The sequence below is a fragment of the Balaenoptera physalus genome (assembly GCF_965194825.1).
Source record: "Balaenoptera physalus genome assembly, chromosome: X".
Taxonomy (NCBI): Eukaryota; Metazoa; Chordata; class Mammalia; order Artiodactyla; family Balaenopteridae; genus Balaenoptera; species Balaenoptera physalus.
This window is the reverse complement of record NC_138903.1, coordinates 134632167-134659295: the sequence shown is the minus strand read 5'-3', so window position 1 is coordinate 134659295 and position 27129 is coordinate 134632167. Positions and strand designations below refer to the sequence as shown.

Genomic DNA, 27129 nt, shown 5'->3' with positions numbered 1-27129 from the left:
TAGGTTTAGGAAGGCAAATTTAGTATGTTTCTGAGCACCACAATAAAGCCTCATATTCTTTAAAAATTGTAGGTTGTCTCTAACTCACTTTGAATGAAAGTGATTAAAGATGTAAGGGAAAAGCACCAGCCTAGTGTACCAGTTTAAGTTCATATGTCTCCCTTCATACGCACACTTGCCTTGCTGTCTGTAATGCTACCCCATTGCCGCTGAGGCTTAAGATGCCAAGGTACATGCTTGGGCACCCACACATGCATTACCCAAAAGTGCAGGGGAGTTAATATTCCACAGGGAAGGTATTTGACTAATGAGATGGGAGATAGGAGTTGAATTCTTCCCCCTTCCTCACGCAGATGGGCTGAGATACAGTATGGCCTATCATAAGAGATTGAAAAGTTAGCTTGTCATGAAACAGATTACTATCCCTCCTTCCCTACCTCTTTTTCCTTGCTCGTACTTCCTTGGAATTTCACATAAGCTTTTGCTTCAAGCTCTATTTTCTAAGAAACTCAGACCAGGGAATCCGGCAACTAGGAAGTCTGGAATTGTCATAATTCCACCCTAACTTATAACTGTGTGACTTTGGGCAGGTTGTTTTCTCTCTTTGTGCATCTTTTCCTCCAACTATAAAATGCTGATGTTGGAATAGATGTTCTGTAAGGGCCTTTCTGGCTCTGAAATAATGCCTGTGTGAAGTAGGTGATGGGAAGAGGTAAGGTGGTATACTGACCAATGGACATCAGTGGATTACTTACATTTGAATCAGCAAAATGCACTCAATATAATCAATGAGCTTGAATGTTAACAGCTCCAACCAATCTCAAGTTCCAAACATAGATTTAGTTCTACTTTCTGCAGAAAGAAATTGAATTAGATTTCCTGGGCCCTTAAAGAGAAGGCCAAATAAACTCTTACCCTCTCTGGCAAAGTAAAAAAATTTCTCTACTGGCTCCATACCATAAGCTGATTGAGAAATGGTAACTGGCTGCAAACATGTTTTCAAAGGGAAAAGTGGAGAAGTGTGTAACGCCGCCATCTTGGGAAGCAAGACAGCTAATAATATGATGTCTGTAACTATTGCTTCACTCCTAACATAGTAGCATGTTTGTTTCAACTCTTAGGCTGCAGGTGGACTGGAGTTAGGGACAGAACCATTCACCATTTGAGGCTTGTTATACCACAGGGTTTATATTATGCTCTGGACTTCTATACCTGACTCTGGACCATGGACTCTGGAGTCAGACAGCCTAGGTTCAAATCTTAGTTCCAGCATTTACAAGCTTTGTTACCTTTGACAAGTCACTTAGCCCCTCTGTACTTCAGTTTTCTCATTTGTAACATGGCAATCATAATAGTACATACGTTGCAGAGTTGCCGTGAGGATTAAATGAGCTAATATAGGTGATGTGCTTAAAATAGTGCTTAGCACATAGTAAGCATTATGTAAGTGCTCACTACGTTTATTATAGCTATGGTGATGAGGAAAGATGGGCTGGAACAACAACAACAAAAAACTCTTGGCTAAAGCCATATGAAATGTATCAAGGGACCAATATGTGGAAAGCAGTACATTTAGGGGGTAACAGATGATTTAACTGCAAAAAAATGCTAAGCAGGAAACACCCTCTAAATATTCCTGTTTATACAGTACATGACACAAAGTAGAAAAATAATGAAAACAGAGCCTCTCTGCAGGATTTAGAGTTCTTTCATATATATTTTAAATATACATGTGCAATACATTAAAATATATAGAGATGTGTGAATATATATTTACATATATGTATGTAAATATATATCTCTCTCTCTCTCACAGAGGGCATACATATGCACACTCACATGTCCGTGCGCATACCCCAACAGGACCCATCTATACGTAAACCAGATGCAGTCCATATCAGGCCAACTTGGACACAAATGAGAGCCCTGACTCAGCAGATTGCAGACTGCAACTGCATTGGAGGAACCCTTCAGTTTCTTCTACCAAGTGTAAGGCCATTTAGAAATACACTGAGAAGAGCTCCTTTGGGTGTGTGGCAGAGCCCAGGGCCCCTCTGGCAGTGCACAGTTTGCCTGAGTAAGGACTGCAGGATTGAGATGTGAAGGAGCTATCAAGGAGGAGGGACTTGGGTTGTTCTGGGTCCTGAAACTAATAAGCAAACATCCATAGAATGACTTTAGCTCCAGGAACAATGCACTAGTGTCAGAATCCTTACTTATCTCAGCTTTAAGCAAATTTCAGGAGGGAGCGAAGAGAAGTGTGTGTTGCTACTCATCACCATCCAGCTTGACCCAGAGAACCGGGCACAGCTTTTAGGGGTGGATAAGTTCAAAGGTCAATCAGGCAGACTTGTAAGATAAAAAGAAGTTACTCAAATGGAAGGACTTGAAAGCAACATAAGAGGTTACAGGTATTGGTTTGGGTTTATAAATGTTCCAAGAAGCCAAACCTTGTATATGGCACCATTTGCAGCAATATCATTAACATTATTAATAATCATCATAACATATTTATATATACAAAAATAGAGCAAAGCAATTCTAGAAGAGGAGGTGAAAGTGAAGGTGAGGGTCTCTGTGCAGCCCCAATGTCAGTACACTTCAGGAAGATTCAGAACCAACAAAGACTGAGTGGCACGTATTCCTATAGTAGATAGCCAACAAGGGGACGTGGGTGTTCCCGTCTTCTTCCCCCTGTGTGTGACTATACATTTCTCCCCACCTTTCCACCCTGTAATACATATCCATGCACACTTTAAAAGAGATGATGATATATAAAGCTAGAGTCTGGAAGTCTTAAACTAAGTTGGAGCACCTTGATTTCAAGCAAGTGCCCTCAATCTTTGAATTCTTTAGTGAATTTTAGATTCACTTACAGAGGGAAACTGTATCTAATTCTTGCGTCTTTCAGCAGCAGTCCTTAGGAGCCTGCTATCACCACTGCAGCCTTTTCCCATTGAAGGGGATTCACAGCACAAGCTCTTGGTATTTCTTAAAAGAGAAGTCAGTTCTCTGCATTATACATCTTTCATCTCAGTTTTCCACTGTTGCTGAAATTTAGGTTCTCAGGCAACTGCCACTGCAGACAAAGCCAGGAGCAAGCACAGTGTGCAGCAAAGGGTAGGTGCAATGGTGAAGATACAGCTTGATTGGGGCTTCCTTAAGCTTTTCTTTTGCACACTTGAGCTTCTACAAGGTGACAGAGCCAAAGGTGATGTCCACTGGGGGCAGCCTTGACACCTGAAAGTTAGCTACCCACTATGCCCCACATAAAGACCACCACACTAGCTTGGCATGATTCCTGAAAATTGAATGGGAATGGCTTTCTGTCATTGTTAATAGAGAATACTGAACCAAGAGTCACAAGACCTGTATGCCAGGCCCAACTCTATTAACTCAGCGTGTAGCCTTGGGCAGATCCCTTCCTATTTCCAGGCCTCAGTTTTCCCATCTGTAAAATAAGGGCATTGAACTAGATTGACAGTTAAGATTCCTTCCAGCTCTAAAGTTTTATGACTTTTTATGTCCATTGTTAAGGCCTGAGCCATGCAGTCTCAGGCAGTTAGCTTCTAGGAGAGAACAGACCTCTGTAATATCCTTTGCTTTGTTCATTTAGCTATAAAGCACGTCTGCCTTTGGCACTTGGGTCAGACATACAAAGTTATGAGCATCCTGATTTACTATCCTACTCAGCATGCTAGTGGAATCTGTCAGTACTATAAGTTGATTATTGGGAAAGGGAGTAAAACTTCAACTAATTAAACCTGGAAATGTAAGATAAGTTTGCCTCGTATGCTCATAAACTGGTGAGTGTGGTTATGAGTGCACACACACTATTGCTAGTGATAAGTTCATTACAGTAATCAATTTCCCTTAATAAAAATTAGTAAATAGTATAACGTAGCAAAGTTTGGCATCAAAGGAAACACCTATGGAAAAACAGCACTTTTTGACGTGTTAGAGAGAAAAAGAGGGACAGGTAGAAGGAGACAAAGATTAGACCAAACAAGACAGAAATACAGGCCGAGAAAGGATTAGTCTGAGAGAAAGGGAGGGAAGGAGAAGAAAGCAGAGAGAGAGAAAGAAAAGAGAGGAAAAGTAAAAGTAGGGAGGGTGAGAATGAAGTGGGAATGAGAACAGAACAGAGTAATGCAAGAAGAGGAGAAAATGAGAAAAAGACGAAAGACCAGAGGGGCGGTAAACGGAGAAGGGGTCAGATTCCCTGGAATACTGAACACTGTTCCACATGGACCTGTGAAAAACATCTAAGAAGAAAGCTTCCAAAGGCATTGTGGAAAGCAGAGTGACGCTCAGAGCCTGCATCGAGAGGTATTACGTTGGGGAGCCCCTAAACCTCCACGTTGCTGGCTCTGTCAGCCCTCAGTGTCCAAATCTCATGCTTATATATCACCTGAATATGCCATGACAGCCATAAGGGCTGAGATGGTGGGTGTAAAAAGACTGAAGAGGAGTGGGATAGATACTGTGAGAAAGAACAAGGCATCCTGCACCAGGATGTACGTGACCATTCCCCTGACACTGCAGGAACAAAATTGGTGAGCCCTAACTTTGGCTACTTTACTCCTCCTCCCCTTCTTCAAAGATGAGGCCTATGCTTTATTGATGGGGCCTAGAAGGAGAAAGCACTGGATCCCTTTTGTGGGGAGGTCATACAGACTTCTCCTGGGCCTTGGGGAAGGGCGCACTACCAGAAGAGATTTTTCTGCACACAGTGTTGGTGTGCCTTTTACAGCGGCAGCCTGGTCGCCTAAGACTATCATAGCCCTGCTGGCACAGATGGAGGCATCCACGGGTAGGCAGGTAGCAGCACAGGCAGGGTAAGAAGAGGGAGATGAGGCTCATGGCTGCCCAGCGGACGAAGCAAGAGCCAGGCCCACAGGAGCAGGGCTCGTCGGCGCAGTTGTCTTCGTCATCAGTAGAACAGTGGTAGAAGAGGCCCTTAACACAGCAGAGACAAGTGCCATAATCGAGGAGGCTCTCAGCAGAGCAAAGGCAACGCTGGTTGCACAGCCAGAAGGAGGGGAGCGGGCGAGCTGCCGTACAGAGGACACATTTGCAGCGCCCACACTCCTCGCAGATGAAGAGGTGCTCACCGGGGTGCACTGCAGGTTGCTCAGCTGCTCCCTTCAGGGCACCATCAGCCTTTGGGTGGGCTCCTGTTCCAGGCTGGGTTCGGATGATGGACTGGCCTGAAGGTGAGGGCGTAATGCTGGCCAAGAGCCTTTGATCAGAGGCAGTGGTGCTATGGGACATTGAGCTGGCAATGCTAGATTGGCTCAGATGCTGAGGCAAGGGCTGCAACTGATGGCACTGGCTGAGACTGCGTGGGAGAGCAGTAGGCATGGTAGCCAGGGACCAATCAGACTTGTGGGTTTGCACGATAAGGGAAGGGCTGGAGAGGGCCTGTTTACAGGGGACTGGAGGACGGTCCACATAATCATTGCTAGCGTGAGTAGAGCGCAGCTGTTCAATAGGCAGAATTTGTTGGAAATCATCTGTCACTGCGGCATCCATTTTGCCTTGATTCTTGTGTTCTGAGTGGTTTTGGGTCAGGGTGGCACTTATGGTGATAAAGAGCCCTTGTAGTTACATGGATCTTAGGGCACATCAGAAAATCCTAGGAGAGAGGGAATAGAAACAATAAATGAGAACACACAGGCATGAGTACTTTGCAGGGAACCAACAAACCTCAGGCCCTATCACCGCCACTACCTTAAATCACTTTAGTCTTCATGTTACTCCTTTATTCTGTAATTGACCTCACCTACTTCTTTACAGGCAAGTCTGGTCATCTCATCCAGACTATAAAGCACATCGGGAGCAAAGATCTGATTATGGGTTCCTGTAGTAGTCATCATATGACTAGGGTCACAGGAGCAGTTAGCTCATTCAGAGGTTTGCTAACCAAGAACTCTAGGCCTTCGGCATCAAAATTCTAATAAAAGTGGACCCTAATTTCAAATGCAAAGGTCACTTCCTAAAGCAACGCTGATGTAAAAGAGAAAGCCTCAAAAGTCTTCCATGAGAAGTTGCATATACGTATATATATATATATATATATATATATATGTATATATATATATATTTATTCTCAATCAAAATTTTCCTTTCAGTGAAATTTATAAGCATAAACAAACAGATGATAAAGGACAAGCTTGATTCAATGAATACAGGCAAGCAAGCAAGTTGCAATAATAGCAGAGATATGGCAGAGATAAAGATGGCAGAAATTAGGCTATCTGTAGAATAACAGGAAAAAAGGCTTCCCAAGGGTGTAAGAAAGTCAAGACTAATCATCTTGCTGTTCTCCTCATTTTATAAGCTGCTTTAACTTATTGAGGAGGTAATTCTTTCTAAATGGCGGCATGGCTTCAGAATCAAACTTTTGTATACGTAGGAATAACCTGGGGATGGGGGAACCACAGAAGATGAGCCCTGAATTATTTCAAATATCACCTATAATTGTACTTTTTACCACCCTAAGTCAAGTCTATATTGATGGGATTTATGAGGCAGAATCTGCTTGGACTGCTTTTCTCTATCTTTACCTTATACGATAAACTGGCTTTCTTAAAGAGCAGCAATGTTTTTATACCAAATTTCAGATAAGTTGAATATCTAGAAAATATATACTTGTGTCTTCATTGTACCACAATCAGGAAGAGCTCGGTGGTCATTCCGTGAAGCATTTGATTGAGCCTAGTACTGATAACAGTGACCATGAGGAAAATATTTTTCCAACAGTAGATTACTGTATTGCACCACCTGGAAGACTGAACAGCCAAAAGAGGTGTGCATAAGGAAACTTAAACAAAAATCTAAGAGTCACCGTGGGGGCATTAGGACCTAGGAAACACTAGCATGAATAAAGTATATATTTGAAATCCATCAGACTTCAGGCCTCCTCAAAATAGATCGATTACTCACACTACTGTATGGGATGGAAAGCTTGAATGAGTAATAGAAAGGAACAAGTGAAAGAGGATAGTGCTTGATTAGGTTTCCATAAGCAAGCAAACATGACACTGAAATGTGCCCAAAGTTCAATAGCAAGAAAAAAAAAAAAAGAGACGTAGTTCATAAAGGACTCAGTGGCTAATAATGTGATCAGACTCATCGCCCTTCGAGGCCATATCCCCACGCAAACTGATTTAGTTGAATTTACATCTGTTCATTTTTTGAAAAGAGGATTTAATTTGGTTAAAAATAACTTTTCTGGCACATCACATCAAAGAACCAGTCTGACTATAATTTCACTTTTTAGCTACTTGTTTCAGTGTTATTTAATGCAGCATAAGAGAATGCAGATAAAGACTATGGAGATTCTAAGACTCAAATGTGTAACCTTTGGCAAATCACTTACTTTGTTTGGGCCTCAGTTCCGCTATCTATATAATTATAGGAGTGGACTAGGTGATTTTGAGGGGCTCTGCCCTATGATGGTCTGTAATTATATAACTAAACAATTTGACAAAATAATTCTCTTCGTCCATACCTTCTACATCTTCAGCCCTTGAGGGTAAACTGGGCAACATGCCCTTGTTTACTTGGGCGTTCAAAAGCAACATGTTTGTCTCTTTTATCTACTTGCACTCACAATCCCCTGAAGCCTTACACCTCTACCTTTGCTGTATCTTTGTTAAGACTCATATTCCCAGCATTAGAAAGAAACAGGTAGTTTTCATCTGAACACCCAAACAAACAAGGACACATTGTTCAGCTGGCTGGCAGGGTATGTGGATGTAGGAGCTCTGGATTGGGAAGAATCTTTTGATAATTTTATAAGAAATGAATTTATTCCCCATTGATCAGATAAATAATGTGTGGAGCTCTTCAAGTCATTTACACTGTAAAAACAATAACATACATGCTAGATGCATTTTAGACTCACTGATTTCCCAAAGGAAACTAGATTCAAACATACTGGAAATTCGAAGGATCAATGACTCAAAGGAAGGCATACTAGGTCTTAATGTTACAGGAGATAATCATATGGGATCCCAAGGATGTCACTAGATATCTCAGGGACTTGCCCAGAAGGTTGAAAGCTATGCTTGGAGGAATCTAGGTCATAATACAAATAACTCAGAGCCACGAGGGGATCCTGTCTTGGCAGCAGAAGGGTATATGGTGTTTAGGTTGAGAAGGTGTATTTGGATATTGATTAGACTGCTGCAAGACTGAAGAGTTGAGATGCTTGGACGATTAAAGGAGGCTTTGGGCATCAGTCTGGGAGGATGAAGTACTACTGTCTTGCTTACAGGTAAGGGGATTAACAGGATGAACTCAGAAGGTTTCTTCCTGCCCTGTAAAATCTTTACTAGAATGGACTGTGGAAGATCTGCAATACGGTGGGCAGTAGGACCTGGGTAAAATCGGGGTGTTGAGTAGGATAAAACAGGATTGAATGACAATAAATTGTTTGCCATTCCGGATGTGCTGACTCCGATCTGGCTAACAGGATGAACTGAAATAGATACTGTAGGGGAAGGTAAGAGGGGAAAAAAAGTTGAGAAACAAATAGACAAGAGACTGCTGCGGCACATAGATTAGACGAAAAACTACTACTGCAAGCGTGTTTATGATTCAGAAATCCACTCATTAAAGGGCCATTCATTGTGAGCAGCAACAGTTAAGAAACTGACTGTGCTGCTGGTCAATTCTATTAAGAATTCTATTAAGTGAGAGAGAGAGAATATATATATCATATATTATTAAATAGGAGCCAAGGTGATTGCAAGTCTTGGCTGCACATTGATGGGATCTAGTGATTTCTGTCACGTAGTGCCTGTGCAGTAATGAATGATGCATTGTAAACCCACTCCCATCTCAGTCCCTCTGGCCAGGTGCTCATAGCTTTCTCAACAGTTTTTCTGTAGCCCTGAAATTTGCTATGTTCAACCTAAACAGAAATTTCTTTTCTTATGCCAACTTAGGGACTAGAAAGGTAAATCCATTCAAGAAATGCTGTTTGTTAATGAAAGAAAAATGTATTTTTTCCCTGGAACCTAAAATCTGCCATGTTGAGACTAAAGTTGAAAACTTTCCTATCTAAAGCCCTTCTATGCTAACACCTTAAGAGTGTTCTGATTTTTGTGATAAATCCTTTCTGATACAGTATGACTCAATCTTGATTTCAAAGAAGAGGGGAGAAGAGAAGGAGAGCCTGGCTCCTGTTTTCTCCTAGTCCCATGGGTTCAATGCTGTTTTGTACCTTTCTGTGTAACGGCTCTGGGGTGTGTTGCTTTTTTCTGTGCTCTGCTGTTATATACACTCGTTCTCAGAATAACTGAAAGCAAACATAGGGGGGATTTCTGCTATGGCTTTATGTGTTTTCTTAGTTCTACTGTTCCAAAGTCTGCTCTCTAAAAATCCCTCTCTGTGCAAAAGCATTTGCATCTCTATCAAAGCACTCCCCCCCTTACAAATACCAAGTTGTATATAGTTTACATTACTAACCTCTCAGCCACTGACTGGGCCTCCGTCCTACCACATACATCTTGTTGGAGCTGCCAGGTTCTCACCACATTTAACTCTTAACTTGTCACTTTGCTACCCTAGTCCTATTCATTACCTACATAGTTTCATTAAGACTCAACAGCAGTTTATTTCAAACCAGAGAGTCTTGCATTTTAAGAGCTTGAATTTTTAAAGATATAGGTGTTTTAGTAATGAGCAATACAAGGAAAAATTGTAATATCAAATGAATTCACATACTTCTAATCCTGAAGAAAATGCTAGTTGTTCATTTAAGAAGTAGGAATCTTTCTTTAAACCCCAAATCCTTTTATAAGAACAGGAAACTTAAGTTCTGTGTGACTGTGGGCAAGTGACTTCTGTTCCAGGCCCATTTCTTCATCTGCAAAATGAGGGGGGTATGAAAGGAAGGTTTTTAAATCCCCTTCTTGTCCTTATGCTCTAAGTTTTTATGCTGGGTTTGTTGGTTGCGTTCCTCTGCCTCAAAAGTCTTTCATGAAGAATTGGTGTCCTTTCCTTCAGGTTCCTTACTTCCTCACAACTCAACTTCTCAACTCTGAATCCAAGTCACTCAGATCACTAACTAGATTGTTTCTCAGCTAGAGAGACCTAAAAACAGAACAAAAAAGCCAAAATGTATACAATGTTACAATAAAATCTTAGAAATGTTTATTTAGAGGTTTAGGGAACAAGATTAATACTTCCTTGTGGATAAAAAGCTAGCCTGTGCCTTCTTTGTATGTATGTATGCAGCTGACTTGCTGGGAACATCACTTAACACCTGGTATATCCAAATTCATGTGATAGCACATTATGTTACAGTGAGGTTTTAATGTACCCAGAAAAGCAACAATGGTTTGCATTTCAAAATAGATTTTCTGTCTAAGAGGTCAAGGTCTGTTTTCTGTTCATCCAACATGGTTTGCAGCATACAGAGACGAGTGGTGACTATAATTACACGAATGGAAGGGAGTGTAAACCACTGCCCTAGGTCCTATCAGATGTCTATTGGCTAACTAGACATGCTCACAGGTTCTCACTTTTGACAAAATTTCCATATGCCACACAGAGACATGTGCACACACACCCAGGCATGGATCCAAAGATTTCTAAATCATTGCTCTGACTCAATGTAAGTAGGGGGTTATGCCGTGTCAGCTTGCGCCATTTCTACCCAGGGCAAGGTGATGTGATGAAATCTGAACGATGCACAGCCCAGACTTGTGAGCCAATAGCGGACTAGCCCTACACTGACAGGATGCCCGCTGGGCAGCCAGACTGGCCTCAGCACGGGCTCTCCCTACGTTCTCAGCTTGGGTGGTTAGGCTGCGCTATAAGGGGCTTAGGCAAGCACCAAAATTCATTTAAAGGTCAACAGGCTAGAAATTACATTGACATTTGGCTACAAAAGAGTTATTTTGAAGTTCCCCTTTGATTTAGAAATTTCCGATACGGATAGTTTTCTGCAAGAGCTGATTCATTTAAATCTCAGTTAAACGGTTTTCATTTTATTCTACCCATGCGCTTGCGCTTGTGCGCGTGCACAGACACGCGCGCGCTCTCAAACACACACACACACACACACACACACACACGATGACTGGAATGAATGGCAATCTGTGCATTTCATAGAAAGAATTCTGAGGTCTTTAGGAGCTAATCTCTAAGCTTACCTTGAAGAAAGGGCTTATCCATACTGAGAAAAGCAGAAGAACTAATGCCCCATCTGGCTCAAAGGACCTCTTCTTCTCCTGAGTCTTTAGGTTTCTCCACCTCTCTTCGGAAAGTCTGAATGAAAACTCCTTCACTGGCAGTGGAGCCAGAAACAGAGATAGTTCTGTTTCAGTCTTTCTGACAGCAGAGAAAAGGAAAAGAAAAAAAAAACAAACAAACGGGGTGGGGAGGAGAGTCGGACTTGTAGTGGCAGATACTTTGTATGGATTTTACATGCAGATCTAAACCTTGATGCACGTATTCCCCAAAGAAAGCTCAGCAGGGTAAGTTGTTCGCCTCCTCCTCCTCCTCTTCTTTCTCCTCCTCCTTCTCCTATTTCTCCTCCCCCTCCTCCTCCGCCTCTTTCTCCTCCCCCTTCTCCTCCTCCTTCTTTTTCCCCTCCTCCAGCGTTTTCCTTCCCCTTCTCTTCCCCTCCCCCTTCCCTCCTCCCACCTCCTCCAATCTGACAGATGAACCGAAGCAGCAGAAACTGCAGTTGTAGACACAGGGTATCTCAACAGAGCAATAGATACCGCTAGTGTGTGATTATTTATATAGCTTAGGGTGTGTTGGTATATAATCTGCAGAGAGCGGGCCGCGGGGGGGGGGGGCGGGAGGAAGGGGGATGAGATTGCAGTGTGTTCAGCTCAGCCAGCCAGCTGTTTTGTGAATGTAGATGTTTTCTAGAGGTCTTGTGAATGGGTTATAGGGGAGGGAAGGGATTTATTGCTCCTTGCTACAGTCTTTTTTTCTGCCTCTCTTTCTCCCCCCGCCTCGTTTGCTTTCCCGGAGCTATAGCTCTTAATGCTTGGCTAAGTGGCGTCATCCCGTTGAAATTGAATCGACCCATTAGAACTCCCCATAGGAATCTCTGTATCCGGTCCCTGGGTAATGACTGAAACAGAATTTAAAGAGGAGTGGGGGTGGGGTGGAGAGTAACAATTTTAAGGAGGCCTCATTTAAATATCTCTGCCAATCGCAGTCCTACCAAGCCACTCAGCCCTTGCTGAGTGATTGCTGCTTCAATCAGCTAAAGAGACACAGAGCTTCTCCTTTGTTTAAGGGTTTCTCCCTCCTCTTTTCTACAGTCATTCCCATTTTTTCAGCACTAATAATGATTATCCATCCATCATCCATTGGGGAACCATTACTTTCCCTTTGTGTGTTTAGTATGTTATATATTCAACAAATATTTTTGAGTGCCTTCTTTTGTGCTAGGTATTGTGGATTCAGTCAGGAAGACAAAATTCCTGCCTTCATGGAGCCTCCTTGGGACTGCCAGCCTTCTGAAAATAAAGCAGCTTTGGCCATTTTCTCTTAAAGTGAAGGACAAAGCTTTCTGGAAATTATCTTCAGTCCACTATTTAATTCAATAGGAAAAGGTCTTCCTTCTGGGCATCCAGACAGAAGCACTTGAATGAAAACAAGCCTCATATTTAAAATAAAAGAGATCTGATTTCAAGTCCTGCTTCAATGGACAAGTAGCAGGAGCTTGACCATCAACATTCTTAGGATACTTTGGTTACCCCATCTATAAAACTGAGCCGGTAAACGGTGACAGTTCAAAGTAAAACAAACCTGTGAGTTAGGAAACTCAAATTCTTAATCTACTCTAACTCCTTGTGTGACCTTTGCAATTTACTTTCCCTCTAGTGCCTCAATCTCTACATTCACTTGAGGGCATCTGATTGGGCAATTGCTAAAGTCCCTTCTAGCTCTGACATTCTATTATTTACACCCTTTCAGGAGGGTTAAGAAAACAAAAGAAAGCGTGTGGGTCTGCATGTGCATGTACGTGTGTGTCAAAGGTGCTCCAAACTGTTCTGTTGATGTGTATGTATGCACGTGTTTACACACACACTCACATACACATACATACATACATGTACATCTGTGTGTTTGTGTGTACATATATATATATATATATATATATATATATATATATACATAATTTCTAACCAAAACCATATCTCTACGCAATCAGAAATTCCAGTCAAGAGATTTTCCTATGTAAATTCTTCTCTTTTGTAGCTCAAACCTCTTCCTTACTTTTAACACTGACCTAAGCTTATCAAGATCATGAAAACCATTAAAGCTAATATGTAGGTTCATCTGCATAAGAGGATAGATTTACTGATATATTCATTCACCCATTTATTCAACAGGTATTTGTCGCATGTCAGCTATGTGCAATAGTTGTACTAACTAGATTCAGGTCAAACAGATCAGGGTTCACATTTTTGCTCCTCAATTTGTGAGCTATCTGACTTTGGGAAAATCAATTCACCTCTCGGGATCCTGTTTCTTCATCTTTAAAGTGGAGGTAGCAATAGTACTTACTTCACAGGATTGTGCTATTTCTCATACATTAAATAAGGTCTTGCATTTAAAAGTTTTATCATGTGCCTGGCATATAGTAAGTGCTCAAAGAACAGTAGATATGAGTATTAAGAAATTGTTCTCACTCTAATGTAGCCTGTAGGAGAAGGAAGAGATGATTTTAATTTGAATCCTTTTATTTTTTTAAGTCCAGCTTTAAATTTGAACAGATATGCACCAAATATATACCTTCCTTAAATGTGGCTTATTTTCACACTTCATTCCTTTGTTCAAAAACTTATTTCTAATTCCTACAGCACTAAGTCTAAATTACTTTGCCTGTCAATCAAGTTGTTCTCCAACTATATACATTCCACTTCTCTCCTCAACATAAGTTGAATGTTTCACTCTTTTCAGATACCAATGCACACGGCTATCAGTCCAGCTTTCCATAGGTATCCTCCACAGGAATTACATATATTTATTCAGTTTCTACCGTCAGGTCCTAATTTCTCTGTAAATCCTTCCCTGACTAAGACTCCTTTATGTTCTAAAGCCCTATGATAGTTTTCACTGATCCCCTAATTTATTTCTACAAACACTTTCAACTATGTCCTGTCCTCCTTATTCAGTATATTCTGTTACATATACTCTCCCTTCTTTCAAAAGCTTTTTTGAGTTAACTGTCATGTTACAAATAATCTGAACAACTAGTTGCTATAAAGTGTGGAATGATGTGATTAATTCACTATAAAACTATAATTTAGACATTTCTAAAACATAGTAGTAGGGACAATATTTGGAGGGAAGAGTGATTTTTCTGGTGTCCTTTAAGGTTACTTATTTATTGTTTGGAAATCACTGGCTTTTAGAAGAGATGGGTTGATCTGTGCTGAGACAGTGTCTCCAAATTTAATTGGAATTGAATTAATGTCAGCAAGGTGCCTATAAAAAGAAAAAAGGCCTGGGATTGGGAAACAGCAGACCTGTGTTCACTTCTGCGCCCAACACTCTCACTAACTAGCTGTATGATCTTGGACAACTCAATGAATCTGTCAAAATGTATTTCCTAACAAGCACACCATTAACTAAAGAGTTAAGAAAGCATATTTTCTGAAATACACTGAATCTAACAAGTTTGTAAAACAAGTTGTCAGGTATCATATAGTGAATTTTGTAATGTCTCAACATCAATTTCTGTATATAATTGTACTATCCTGATATCCTATCAAAAATCATGAAATTGCAAGTAGTCTTTTAGAAACATAACAGCCTAAAGCACAAATAAAATTTCTAGAAATCACTTTCTAGAATGGGAGACAGTAAATTATAATAAAGGATGATAAAGAAGAGGACAGATACCTAAACTGGTCTTTTGGGGAGAGAGGTGATTAAGCAAGGTTTTTCCTAGAACAAGTGACTTCTAGGCTAAGGTCTAAAGGATATAGGTTAGGGAGGCATTTCAGGAAGAGTGAACAAGATATTCAAAGGCAAGGGAATATATAACAACATGGAATATTCAGGCATATTAAGTAATTTAGAATAGTTAGAGCAAAAATCCTTGAAGGGATTTGCAGATGAGAAAAGGGTTCTGTGGTTAAGAGTGTAAGTTCTGGAGTGAGTTGACCTGAGTCAAATATCAGGTCTGCAACTCGCCAGTTGTATAACCTTGGCCAAGTTACTTAATCACTTTGGGCCTCGGTTTCTCACTGTAAAATCAGTACAATTTATCAATATACCTCGTAGGGTTGTTGTGAGAATTAAATGGAGTAAAACATGTAAAATGCTTAGAACAGTATCTGGCACAGAGTAAACATCTCTCCTTACTACTTGAATGACAAGTCCATGAGAGAAGGAAATTTAGTTGTTGAATGACCAGCACTTAGATAGTGAGTGGCTCATAGCAGGCATTGTTGAACGAATGAATGATCATTAACATGATTATTATTTTTGATGGGTATCATCTTAAGAGGTGAGAAGGTTGAATAATCTCAGTTGTTTCCATTGTTACCTTAATATAGGGCCACAGAGTAAAGATATAGTAATAAATTAATATATAAAATAAATGAATTAATTATATATTATTAATATAGATATTAAGCTATATATAATAATCATATATTATTAATTAATATATATTAATAAATGAATCCCTACTCTCAAGTGGCTTGTAATTTAGTAGGAAACATATCAAATACACAAATGTAATAAAGGATGATAAGTGCTATGGAAGGGAGCAGAGAAGAAATACACGTAATCCAGTATTGAGGGGGTTGTGGAATGCTCCCTAAAATAGGTAATGTTTAAATATGAATTTGAAGGATGAGAAGGACATTACAGCCAGAGGGAATAGCATGTGCAAAAGCCAAGAGGATGGCCTGCATAAAGAACTGTCACCGAATCTCCCAAACTCAGCATAGTGTCTGGCATAGAGTAGATGCTCAGAAAATATTTTATAAATAAGAGAATGAATAAAAACCATTGCAAGCAGAGATAACAGAATGAACAAAGATACAAAGATGGGAAAACAACATGTCTATAAGCTATTCTAAGAGGGTCCCCTACACTCATAGCCTGAAGAAGTTCAGAGCAGAAATTTTCTCTAGAAGGTACCACCCACATATTTTATTCATATTCCTAGAATGTACTGAGCTTATTTAGGTTTTATTAAATTGTAGCAAGTGAAATACATAATACATAGAAAAAGCTTGGTATGATGGTCCAATACAGTGTCTTCATCCATAAACCCAATCAAATAAGTTCCCTCAGCTTATAATTATAACACATTCTCTCTTACTTTGTCTGCATAAAACACCTACTCTGCACAAATTTTGAAAGTCTTTCCTCATTCTGTTTTTCCCAGAATACAGCCCAAACCTGTTGAGAGCTTACAAGTTCCTGTATGAAGCCAGCTCTATCCATACTCTACTGGAGTCAAGAGGAGTCAGATGAAAAGCTGACCTATGTTCATCCTGATTCAGCAGTGATGATGCCAGAATAAATCAAGCAATGCCAAGCAAATAGAGATTCTTAACCAAGAAGCCTATAGGATGGTCATGATTATTTTCTTTTCCACAGAAGCTGGCAAACAAGTATAGGAGCAATATCACCATGAGAGAATGGTACAGAAAAGTCAGAGAGAGAAAAATAACCTGCGAGAGTATGGAGAGGTAGGAGGGAGAGACAATGTGGTCCTGAGGAAACAAAACTGGACTAAGAGTAAGGAAATGTAAACTCCAGTATTCTAACCTGCTGTGTGGCTTTGGCAGGTCATTTTTCATCTCTAGGCCCTATTTTCTCATCTATAACATAGTAAGTTTCAATGTAATCCAATAAAACAAGCATACTGAGCACCTACTTAATGTTAGGCAATATACTTGATGGGAAAGACACAGAGATGAAAGTGACACAATATGCCATGTAGTAGGCCCTCAATACATACTGGTTGAATGAACAAATTAGTGGTCTTATCCTCTCATTACTCACAGTCTAGTAGAGTAAATGGACATGTAAACAGATAAACTGCAATACAGTCTGTCACTAAATCAGATAAGACATGATTGTGCCCTGAATCCAGGTAGGGACAGTATAGATGAAGAAAAGTGCATGATAGGTAGAATGTAGAATAAATAAGACTTGGTGACTCATTAGATATGGCATGCTGATTGTGCCATATCTAATGAGGTGCCCATGTAATATCTAAATGGTAATCTAGGCAATATTATACATGGGTTTTGAGCTTAAAAGTGGATATGAATCAGGAATAGAAATAAGCCTCACCTCCAGAGATTCTTATTCAAGAGATCTTGGGTGAGATCCAGAGAATCTGCATTTTCAAAAAGTCCCACATGGTCCTTGACGGAAACTCTCAAGTCTACATCTCTGGTCCAGACTTCCCACCTGAACTCTACACCCATATATCCAACAGCCTATCAGACAACTCCACCCATCATTTTCCTTTATCCATCGAATGTAATTGAGGGTAAGGGTGTTTGCTATTTTATGTATGGTGGTTATGGAAAGTCTCTTTCATTGACATATATATATTCTGGTATTTACTTAGCAGGACACTTCACTGCTCCACGTATATACCAACATACACTTCACTTTCTTCAGCTATGTAACTTTTTTTCTCCACATTAATCAGACGTTTTAAAACTTAGGAATGGGGTAAAGGGACAAAGTGGGGCAAGTCCTTGTGATTGTCAGGAGCTCTGAAGTAGGTGATGTGTCCACGTTCCAGGGTGGCCAGCCTGCTGCAGGTGACAACACCACAGAGGATTACATTTGGTTCTGGGAGCAGTTTATTTTCAGAACTGACATCCTACCCAGTACTAAATATAGCCAGTCTCTTCCTTTCAAACAAGGATTTCTTTTCTGTTAAACTTCAATAAAGCTCTTAGCTCTGTATTACAAGATCTCTCTCTCTCTCCCCTCCCTCCATCTCTCTCCCTCTCTCTCTTTCCCTCTCTCTCTTTCTATCTCCCTCTCTCTCTCTCTCCTGCCTTTATGAACTTTATTCTTATTATACCCCCTCTTGCCAACCACCTACTTTCTTCTTGGCTTCCTTGGTTTCTTCTCCTAACTTTCTTTTCTTTCCGATTTCTCTTCTCTGCTTTCTTGGTATTCTTCACTATCTCCTCTGGGCACTTTCCTCTTGATGTCTCCAATTTTTAAAAAGAAAATCTCTTAGGAACCCCCTCCCCCGATAGGTCAAGAGAATGCAGATGTCCCAAGCCTAAAATGAGATACTTTGCTTATTTTTAAATCTTCACAGGCTGGAGATAGCTATGTCTCTTTCCTTATGTGCCAACTGACTGACATGTAATATTAAGGACATGGCAGCATTTATTGCTCATTAACAGTGTATAATTCTAAATACTTTATACATATAATCCTTATAAAAATCCCACAAGTAAGGCACTAAAATCATCCCATTTTTGTATGGGGCAACGGAGGCCAAGAGAGGTAAATGTAGGTATGTCATCTAACGAGGGAGCAGTTACAGGGGAAGTTACAATGGGAAGGGTAACTGCATCTAAAATAGCTTTCGGCTGACCAAGAAGACTGTACCCTCATTAACTTTTGCTTTTACTAAAGCAAAATGTGAAGGAATTCAGAGAAACTGGAGTAAAACATGAAAGAATTGGAAAGGATTTCGCTTTCATTTTTCTGCATGTTTTGAATTATGATTCTGAGTTTTAGGCACTGATAATCTCTTTACCCTCCAGTTAGACTGTGAGTTCATCAGGACCCAAACAATTTTTATGGATATATTACAAATTCTACACTCATTACAGGGGATGAGAGGTGGAGTGGTTATATCCATACAATGAATTACCACTCAACAATACAAATGACTTTTTCTCCACTGCTGTTACCCAATAGCCCATGATTATTATTTGTAACAAACTTCCTGAGCAACTTCTCTGTCTAAAATACACACACACACACACACACACACACACACACACACACACACACACACATAGTCAATTAGATGGCAGTGTATAAGGTCAATATACAAAAATAAATTGTATTTCTGCACACTAGCTATGAACAACCTGAAAATGAAATTAAGAAAACAATTTCATTTACAAAAGTATCATAAAAGATGAAATACTTAGCATTAAATTTAACAAAAGAAGTACAAAACTTGTACACTGAAAAGTACAAAATATTGTTGAAAGAAACTAAAGAAGACCTAAATAAATGGAAACACATTCCATGCTCATGGATCAGAAGACTTAGTATTGTTAAGATGGCAATACTCCCCAAAGTAATCTACAGACTCAACACAATCCCTGTCAAAACCCTAGTTGGATTTTTTGCAGAAATCAATGAGCTAATCCTAAATTTTATATGGAAATGCAAGGGGCACAGAATAGCTAAAACAATCTTGAAAAGAAAGAGCAAAATAGGACTACTCAATCTTTCTGATTTCAAAACTTACCACAACACTACAGTAATCAAGATAATGTGGTAGTGGCATAAGGATATATATATTGGGCTGGCCAAAAAGTTCGTTCGGGTTTTTCATATATATATATATATATATATATATATATATATATATATATATATATATATCAATGCAACAGAATTGAGAGTCCAGAAATAAACCTTTTACATTTATGGTCCATTGTCAGGACAATTTAATGGGTGAAAGAATAGTCTTTTCAACAAATGGTGCTGACACAACTGGATAGCTACATGCAAAAGAAGTAGGACCTCTACTTCAAACCATATATGCAAGTTAACTCAAAATGGACCACAGACCCATTGTATGAGCTAAAACTACAAAATTCTTAGAAGAAAGCATAGGAATAAATCTTTGTGACCTTGGATTAAGCAAAGCCTTCCTAGATACAATAACAAAAGCACAAATGACAAAATAAAAAATAAACTGCACTTCCTCAGAATCAAAATCTTTTTTGCTACTAAACATGTCAGCAAGAAAGTGAAAATACAAGCCACGTGATGGGAGAAAAATGTTCACAAATCATATATCTGATAAGGAACTTGTATCTACAGAAGATAAAAAAAGCTTTCAACTCAACAACAGAAACAGAAACAAATAACTGACTTGAAAATGGGCAAAGGATTTGAATAGACATTTCTCCAAAGAAGACATACCAATGGTCAATGTCTGCATGAAATGATGCTCAATGTCATTAGTTATTAGGAAAATGCAAAGCAAAACACAGATACCACTTCATACCCACTAGAATGGCTAAAGTCAAAACAACAGACAGTAAGAAGTGCTGACAATGATATGGAGAAATTGGAAGCCTCACACACTGCTGGTGATATTGTAAAAATGATACAGCCACTCTGGAAAACAGTTTGAAAGTTCCTCAAAATGTTAAACATGAAGTTATCAACTGATATGGCAAGAGTTGAAAACATAGCTCCACACAGAAACCTGTATAAAAGTATCCACAGCAGCATTATTCAGAATAGCCAAAAGGTAGAAACAACAGAAATGTCCATCAATCTAATGACTGGAAAAATAAAATGTTGTCTATCCACACAATAGAATATTATTCAGCCATGGAAAGGAATAAAGTACTGATTCATGCTACCACGTGGATGAACCTTGAAAACATCACAATAAGTGAAAGAAGCCACATGCAAAAGGCCACATATTGTATGATTCCATTTATATGAAATTTCCAGAATAGGAAATTCTATAAAGACAGAAGGCAGATTAATGAATTCAGGGGCTGGGGAGAGGGGGAAATGGGAAGTGACTGCTAATGAGTTTCTTTTTGGGGTGATGGAAAAGTTCTGGTATTAGTTAATGATGGTTGCACAACTCTATGAATATACTGCAAACAATTGAATTTTTCACTTTAAATGGGTGGATTTTATTGTGTGAATTATATCTCAGTAAAGCTGTTTTGTTTTGTTTTTTTAAAAAAAAGAATACATTTGGGAGACTCTTTAGTCCTCATGAAAATAGAATTCTGTCATGTAAGCCTTTTCACTTTGCCAGAGTGCCTAAGTCTAATCTCTGACTGATGGACATTTAGAATGTTTTCAGGTTTTTTGTATTACAAACAATGCTGCAATAAACATCTTTTACATATATTTTTGTATATTTGTGCTAGTCTATCTGTAAGATAAATTTCTAAAGTAAAAATGCAGGGACAAAGAACACATGTATTTTAATTTTGCTTAATATTCAGTATTACCAAATAGTTCTCCAAAAAATATGCACCAATTTACACTGCCACCAAGAGTTTAGAAGAATACTCATTTTCTCACATTCTTAGCATATTATCAAATTTCTCAACCTTTTTCCACCTGAAAAGTAAAAATCTTGGGTTTTTAAAATATGAGTGAGATTCAACATTTTTTCACATAAATGTTGGCTACTTATATGTCTCATTTTGAGAACAGTATTTTCATGTTCTTTGTCCATTTTCCTATTGAGTTTTTTTTTGTTCTGGACCTGTAAGAATTTGATATATACATTTAAATATCAATATTAATATAAATATTAAGGCATGATCTCTGGTATAAACATTATATTTTTTATGTATTATATTTTTTATCAGTTTGCCATTGGCCTTTTAACTTCATTTATAATACTTCAAACCTCCTAGAATAATGAAAATAAAAACAAAAATTAACAAATGGGACCTAATTAAACTTAAAAGCACAGCATAGGAAACCATAAACAAAATGAAAAGACAACCCTCAGAATGGGAGAAAATATTTGCAAATGAAGCAATTGACAAAGGATTAATCTCCAAAATATATAAACAGCTCATGCAGCTTAATATCAAAAAAACAAACAACCCAATAAAAAAATGGGCAAATGTTTTAAATTTTTATGTAGTCAAACTGATCAATCTTTTCCATTAAAGGATTATGACATCTAGGTTTTGTGCCACATCTCCCCATGTTTTCTTCTAATACATCTTATATTTTGATGATTTTATACTTTTTGATATACTTTTGATCCATTTGAGTTTATTTTGGTGTGGGGATGAGTTAGCGATCCAGCAGCGCTAACTCATAAGAATGTGTAACTTAGGCACTGCACAAAAGTGCCTGAGAGAAGATATTTTCTTTGGCTTTAGAGTTTAAATTTTTTACTAAAATCTATCTAGGCACATGTCATTCTTCCCATTATTCCGGCTTGAGACTTGGTGGGGTCTCTAAATCTGAAGACTTAAGTCATTCTTCAGTTTAAGGAAATTTTTGTCCAGTATTTCTTTGATTCCTTCCTCTTCCCTGTCCCTCCATTCCTTCCTTCTTCCCTCCCTCCCTCCTTCTCTCTCTTTTTTTCTTCTTTCTATCTCTCTGTCTCTGTCTTTGTCTCTTCCTTCTCTTCCCTCCCCTTCCTTTCCTTTCTGAAACTCTCATTCAATAGATATTGGAATTCTCATAAAGATATGCATGTCTCTTCATTTTTCTTATCTTTTCTTTGGTTTTTGTGTTGCATTCTGGGAGAGTCTCTGTGTTCAATCTTCAACTAAGTAATTCTGGTTTTAGTTGCATGCATACTGCTAGTCACCCCTTTAGTAATGAGTAAATTTTTGGCAAGTATGTTTTTAATTTCTAAAACCTCTGTACTAGACGTTTGTTATATTTGTGTCTGACCAACATATCATGAATATCCTTTCTATATTTGGGAAATTCTTACATCTCAAATGTAGAAGTCAAAACTCAAACTTCTAGTCTGTGTTGAAACTAAGATGTAGGAATATGACAGGTCCTACCAATCAGATGCCCTGATATGAGACTTTGATTTGGAATTGAAGACATGCATAAAGTGGTATTGTATGGTTTCTGTTTTGCTGGAATAGGTAGTAGTGAAGGAACTCGGCTTTGAAGGATGACAGAGATTGCAAGGTCAAGTTCTTAATAAAGTAGTAGCATCAGTGCTGGCAGCAGTAGCTGTTGCAGTAGTCAATTTCTTGGCATCTAATTCAGGAGCAACAGTTTTTCTTATCAGGCCAGTTCTGTGGCATTTGTCCTGGGCAACTGTTTCTGGAAAGTGAGCCTCAAGACTGGTTTTCCAAACTTCTTTTAATAAATAACTGCACTATGCATATAATCTCAATCTCAGCATCCCCTTCTCAACCTATTTCTTCCTATCTTGTCTGCTCACTCTTTCTAATGCCCCAAAACCAACATTTTCTTGACCCTGCTGGGATTTCCAATCTATTGACCCTGCTTCTTTTTACTGCTACGTTCCTTCTTACCTGACTTTATATTTCATGGTCCATCATTACCATCACTCCCAGGTATATATCATTAACTCCTTTGCCTCTTTTTCCATTCATCATACTCACCTGGGAAAAAACCCAAACCTGCTTAAATCCAACTCTCCACTTATTCTGTTTCCACGTTAACTGGTTTGATCTTCATTTTAGCCTTCAAATTCATGACCATTAACCTCAGAGGGCCTTTAGTGCTGCCTGGCAATGCCATAACAGTTTCATAACCCATATTAGCATATTAGCAGTATGACCCCATATTGCTAATTTCAAAGGTTAATTATCAGTTTTCATGTTACTTGATCTTACTTCATCTTACCTGTCAGTATTGTTTACATGGTCGATTACTCTCTCCTTCTTGAAGCACTTTCTTTACTTGGCTTCCAGGACACCTCATTATTCTTCTCCTCCTGTCTCACTGGTTATTTTTTCTCACTATCCTCTGGTGATATTTTAGTTCCCAGCTGCAAAATGTTGAAGTAACACAAGACTCAATCCTTGTTCTTCTTATCTTCTCTATCTACACTTGTTCCTTAGCTGATCTCATCCAGTCTGAAGATTTTAAACGCCTTCTATATAGAGAGGACTCTCAAATTAATATCTATAGACTAAGATCCCTCTCCTGAACTCAAGAATAATATATCCCACTGCTTACTCAACATCTCCACTTGGATGTTTAATAGATATCTTCTACTTAACATCTCCAAAACCTCTGCTCTTCATTCTCCAACAAATAAACTGGTTCTCTTGCTATTTTCTCCATTAATAAATAGTACCTTAGTTATTCTAGTTCCTCAGGCAAAAATCTTGGAGTTATCCTTGTCTTATCTCTCTCATGCCCCAAACTCAGTCTACCAGCAAATCCTATCCATATTTCATTTTAAATGAATCCAGTCTGACCATACAGCATTATCCCCACTGCTAACACCTTGCTTCAAGCCACAGTCATCTTATTCCTGCATCACTGTAATAGCCTGCAAACTGGTCTCCCTACTTTTACCCTTGCCCCCGGAAGCCTATTGTCTACACAGCCACCAGAGTGAAAATGCTAAAATGTAAGTCAGATTATGTCAGTCTTCTACTCATAACAATGGTTTTCCATATAGCTCATAGTGAAAGTCAAAATACAATGGTCTACAGAATCTATATAATTTGGCCTGTTCTTGTTGCTCTTACTTCAATGTCTAGCAATCTTCCTTACTCACTCCTCTGAAGCCATACTGGTCTCCTTACTATCAGTCAAATAAACCACACACTCTTTTTGCTTGGAAAACTTTTCCTCTATTCTCTTGGCTCACCTCATCACATCCTTTAATTCCTGGATCAACTATTACCTTATCAGAGAGGCCTTCTCTGAACACTCCATCTACAAATGACAGGGGTATGCATATGTGTGTCTGTGTGTCATTTGCTGTCTCCCTTACTCGATATCACTACCTGAATCATGTGCTTCTTTGTTGTCTCTAGTCTCCCACTGAAATATAAGCTCCTTAAGGACAGGGACTTTGTGTTTTTCACTCACTGCTGTATCCCCAATGTCTAAAAGAGTAACCGGCACATAGTAGCCACTCAGTAAATATTTCCTTATGCTTAGACTAGCCTGCATGGATGAAATTGTTTACAAATAAGAACACTATTTTATTTTTTGAATAGGAGCTTATTTTTATTTTATGAATGTGAGATATTTAATGATATATTCTATGAGTAAGATGAATCTTTCTCTAAATACTATTTTATACATATTTATAGTTCTTTTCTGTTCATCATTTACTATTTCCTTAGACATTAGTTACTGTGTTTGTTGAGTCTGGTGACTCTCTTTAATGTTTTTACTTTTGACTAAATATTTGGTGATTCTTGGTTGCCTGTGTATAATTTACACATGAAGACCTAGATTGAAAAGTATTTGTGGCTGGAATTCATATCCTCTGTAAATGTGAAAATTCATGTTCCCTTGGCAGTTAATGCAGAATCTGATTGCTATACCCCTAGTTCATTGCACATGGGAGCAGGGAAAAAACAAGAAGTTGTCCCTTCATTGTGGATGGTTACCTTCTAATCAGTCTACTGATTCCATGTAGCAGGCAGACATTCCATGAGGTACTGCCCTCTTGGTCAGCCCAATCTGATAGCCTTCAATGTCAGAATTCTTCATTTAAAAGTCTTCATCCTGGTGCAAACACCAGTGACAGAGTGGGGGGAATTCATGTAACTATTCCTCAGTCCTTTAATTAAATACACCATCTGTCATCCTATGGCCCATTCCCATTCCTTCCTTGCTACCTCTGACCTAGGGCTATTTCAGGGTTCTACTGGCAAAATTACTTATTGTGATGTCTCTCTTTTGCCTGTGTGGCCATGCCACTTCTTAAACTCAATTTCTGTTAATTATCTAACTATGAAAAATGATATTTGATACAATCTACCACTGGGCAAACATATTTTCCCCATATGCATTTGATTAGCCAAGATTTCATTATTTAACTACTTTAAACATGATTTATAAATGGCAGTTGGTTTCATTGATATGGTCTGCATAACCAGGTGTTTACTATCTCCTTAAATACGACCATCAATTTGTATTTAACATACACACATTTGGTGTTTACCAGCAGCAGGGAAGCTTGAACTAGCATATCACTTGAACTATACTCAAAGGATTAGGTTGCCAAACGTAATTCTCATCCTTTCTTATTCAGTGTGTGTTCCACAGACCAATACCAGTCTTAAAACTGTTTGTTACCAATCTCATGACATAAGTATGACAAATATACAAATCATACAAGTATAAGTATACTGATCAAATATACAAACAGTAAGTGTAAGTATTTAGAAAATTTTTTAGCATATTTTGACATTGCTGCTACATCCAAGTGCATGATTTCCTATTTTACAAAAGTCAATGGCAGATTGTTTTTTTTTTTTTTTTAAAAATGGTCCTTCAACCATAGAGAGTTGAGAAGCCCTGCTCTAGAGTGTTTCAATAATGCTTTTGGTCAGGTGGCATAGTTTCCCTTCTTGTATTACCTTCTGCCTTCCTCAGGGTTGGCCTTTAAGCCAAGGGACCTGGCTGCCTTCCAGGCAGTCGTTTCCGCATAGTGTAATAGCTACAGCCAGTGAACTGAAAGTGCATTTCCTGCCACCATACTGTAAAATTATTATTAATGTAATAGGAGAATGCAGTTCTGATTTTGGCACTGATGTTTAGGTTGCTGCAATAGGGCTGATAGCTTGAAAGAGGGGACAACATTTTGGAGTATGGATTAACGAAGATAGAAATACTAGGAATACTTCCTGTTAAAATATGCTATGTTTTATCCATTTAGAGATAATTTGATAGGACAACATTTTAAATGAAAATAGAAAGATCTCTCCTTACATGGAACCCATTAACCTTTACTCAAAGAAAATTTTAAGAAATACTTTTCTAACAACTAATGCAGTATTCTTTATCAGCTAAGTACTCAATCAGAGACTGATTTACAAACTATCGTGATTCTATAATAATGAATCCTGCAGTGAGTTGAAAATTAGATTAAGCTCTAGGGTCCTTTTCAAAGCAAGATTCTGTAATTGTGTGCTGGTGTAATTTAGGCATCTAAGGAAGAAAATTTAATTTTGAATCAGGAACTATTAAGTGTGAGGCCTTGTGATTCCCCTTTAATTTAGAAAAAAATTCTGTTATCCTTCAGAAATGATGTAATACTGAGGGCACTTGAGGGTTGAAAGTTTACTTGGAGATATATATGGTCCCAGATCCACAGTTTGGAGCCAGGAGGAGACATTAAAGGATTCAAAGAAGGAGTAAATAGAAATATAGGCAGAAATACTGAAATATAGTACCTGGAAACCTTGTATGTAGAAT

General features: G+C 38.7%; 1 protein-coding gene across 1 annotated transcript in view; it reads right to left on the bottom strand.

Moving 5' to 3' along the window:
• Window positions 1-1697: 1697 nt before the first annotated feature.
• The window catches only part of SPRY3 (sprouty RTK signaling antagonist 3), a 110538-nt gene continuing 85106 nt past the window's right edge, over window positions 1698-27129 (bottom strand). Inside the window, exons 3-4 of the mRNA XM_082447890.1 lie at window positions 11172-11345; window positions 1698-5638 (exon numbers count right to left, since the gene is read on the bottom strand). Coding sequence (XP_082304016.1) covers window positions 4669-5535 — 867 coding nt within the window. The 5' untranslated portion in view covers window positions 5536-5638; window positions 11172-11345 and the 3' untranslated portion in view covers window positions 1698-4668. The remainder of the gene's footprint in view (window positions 5639-11171; window positions 11346-27129) is intronic.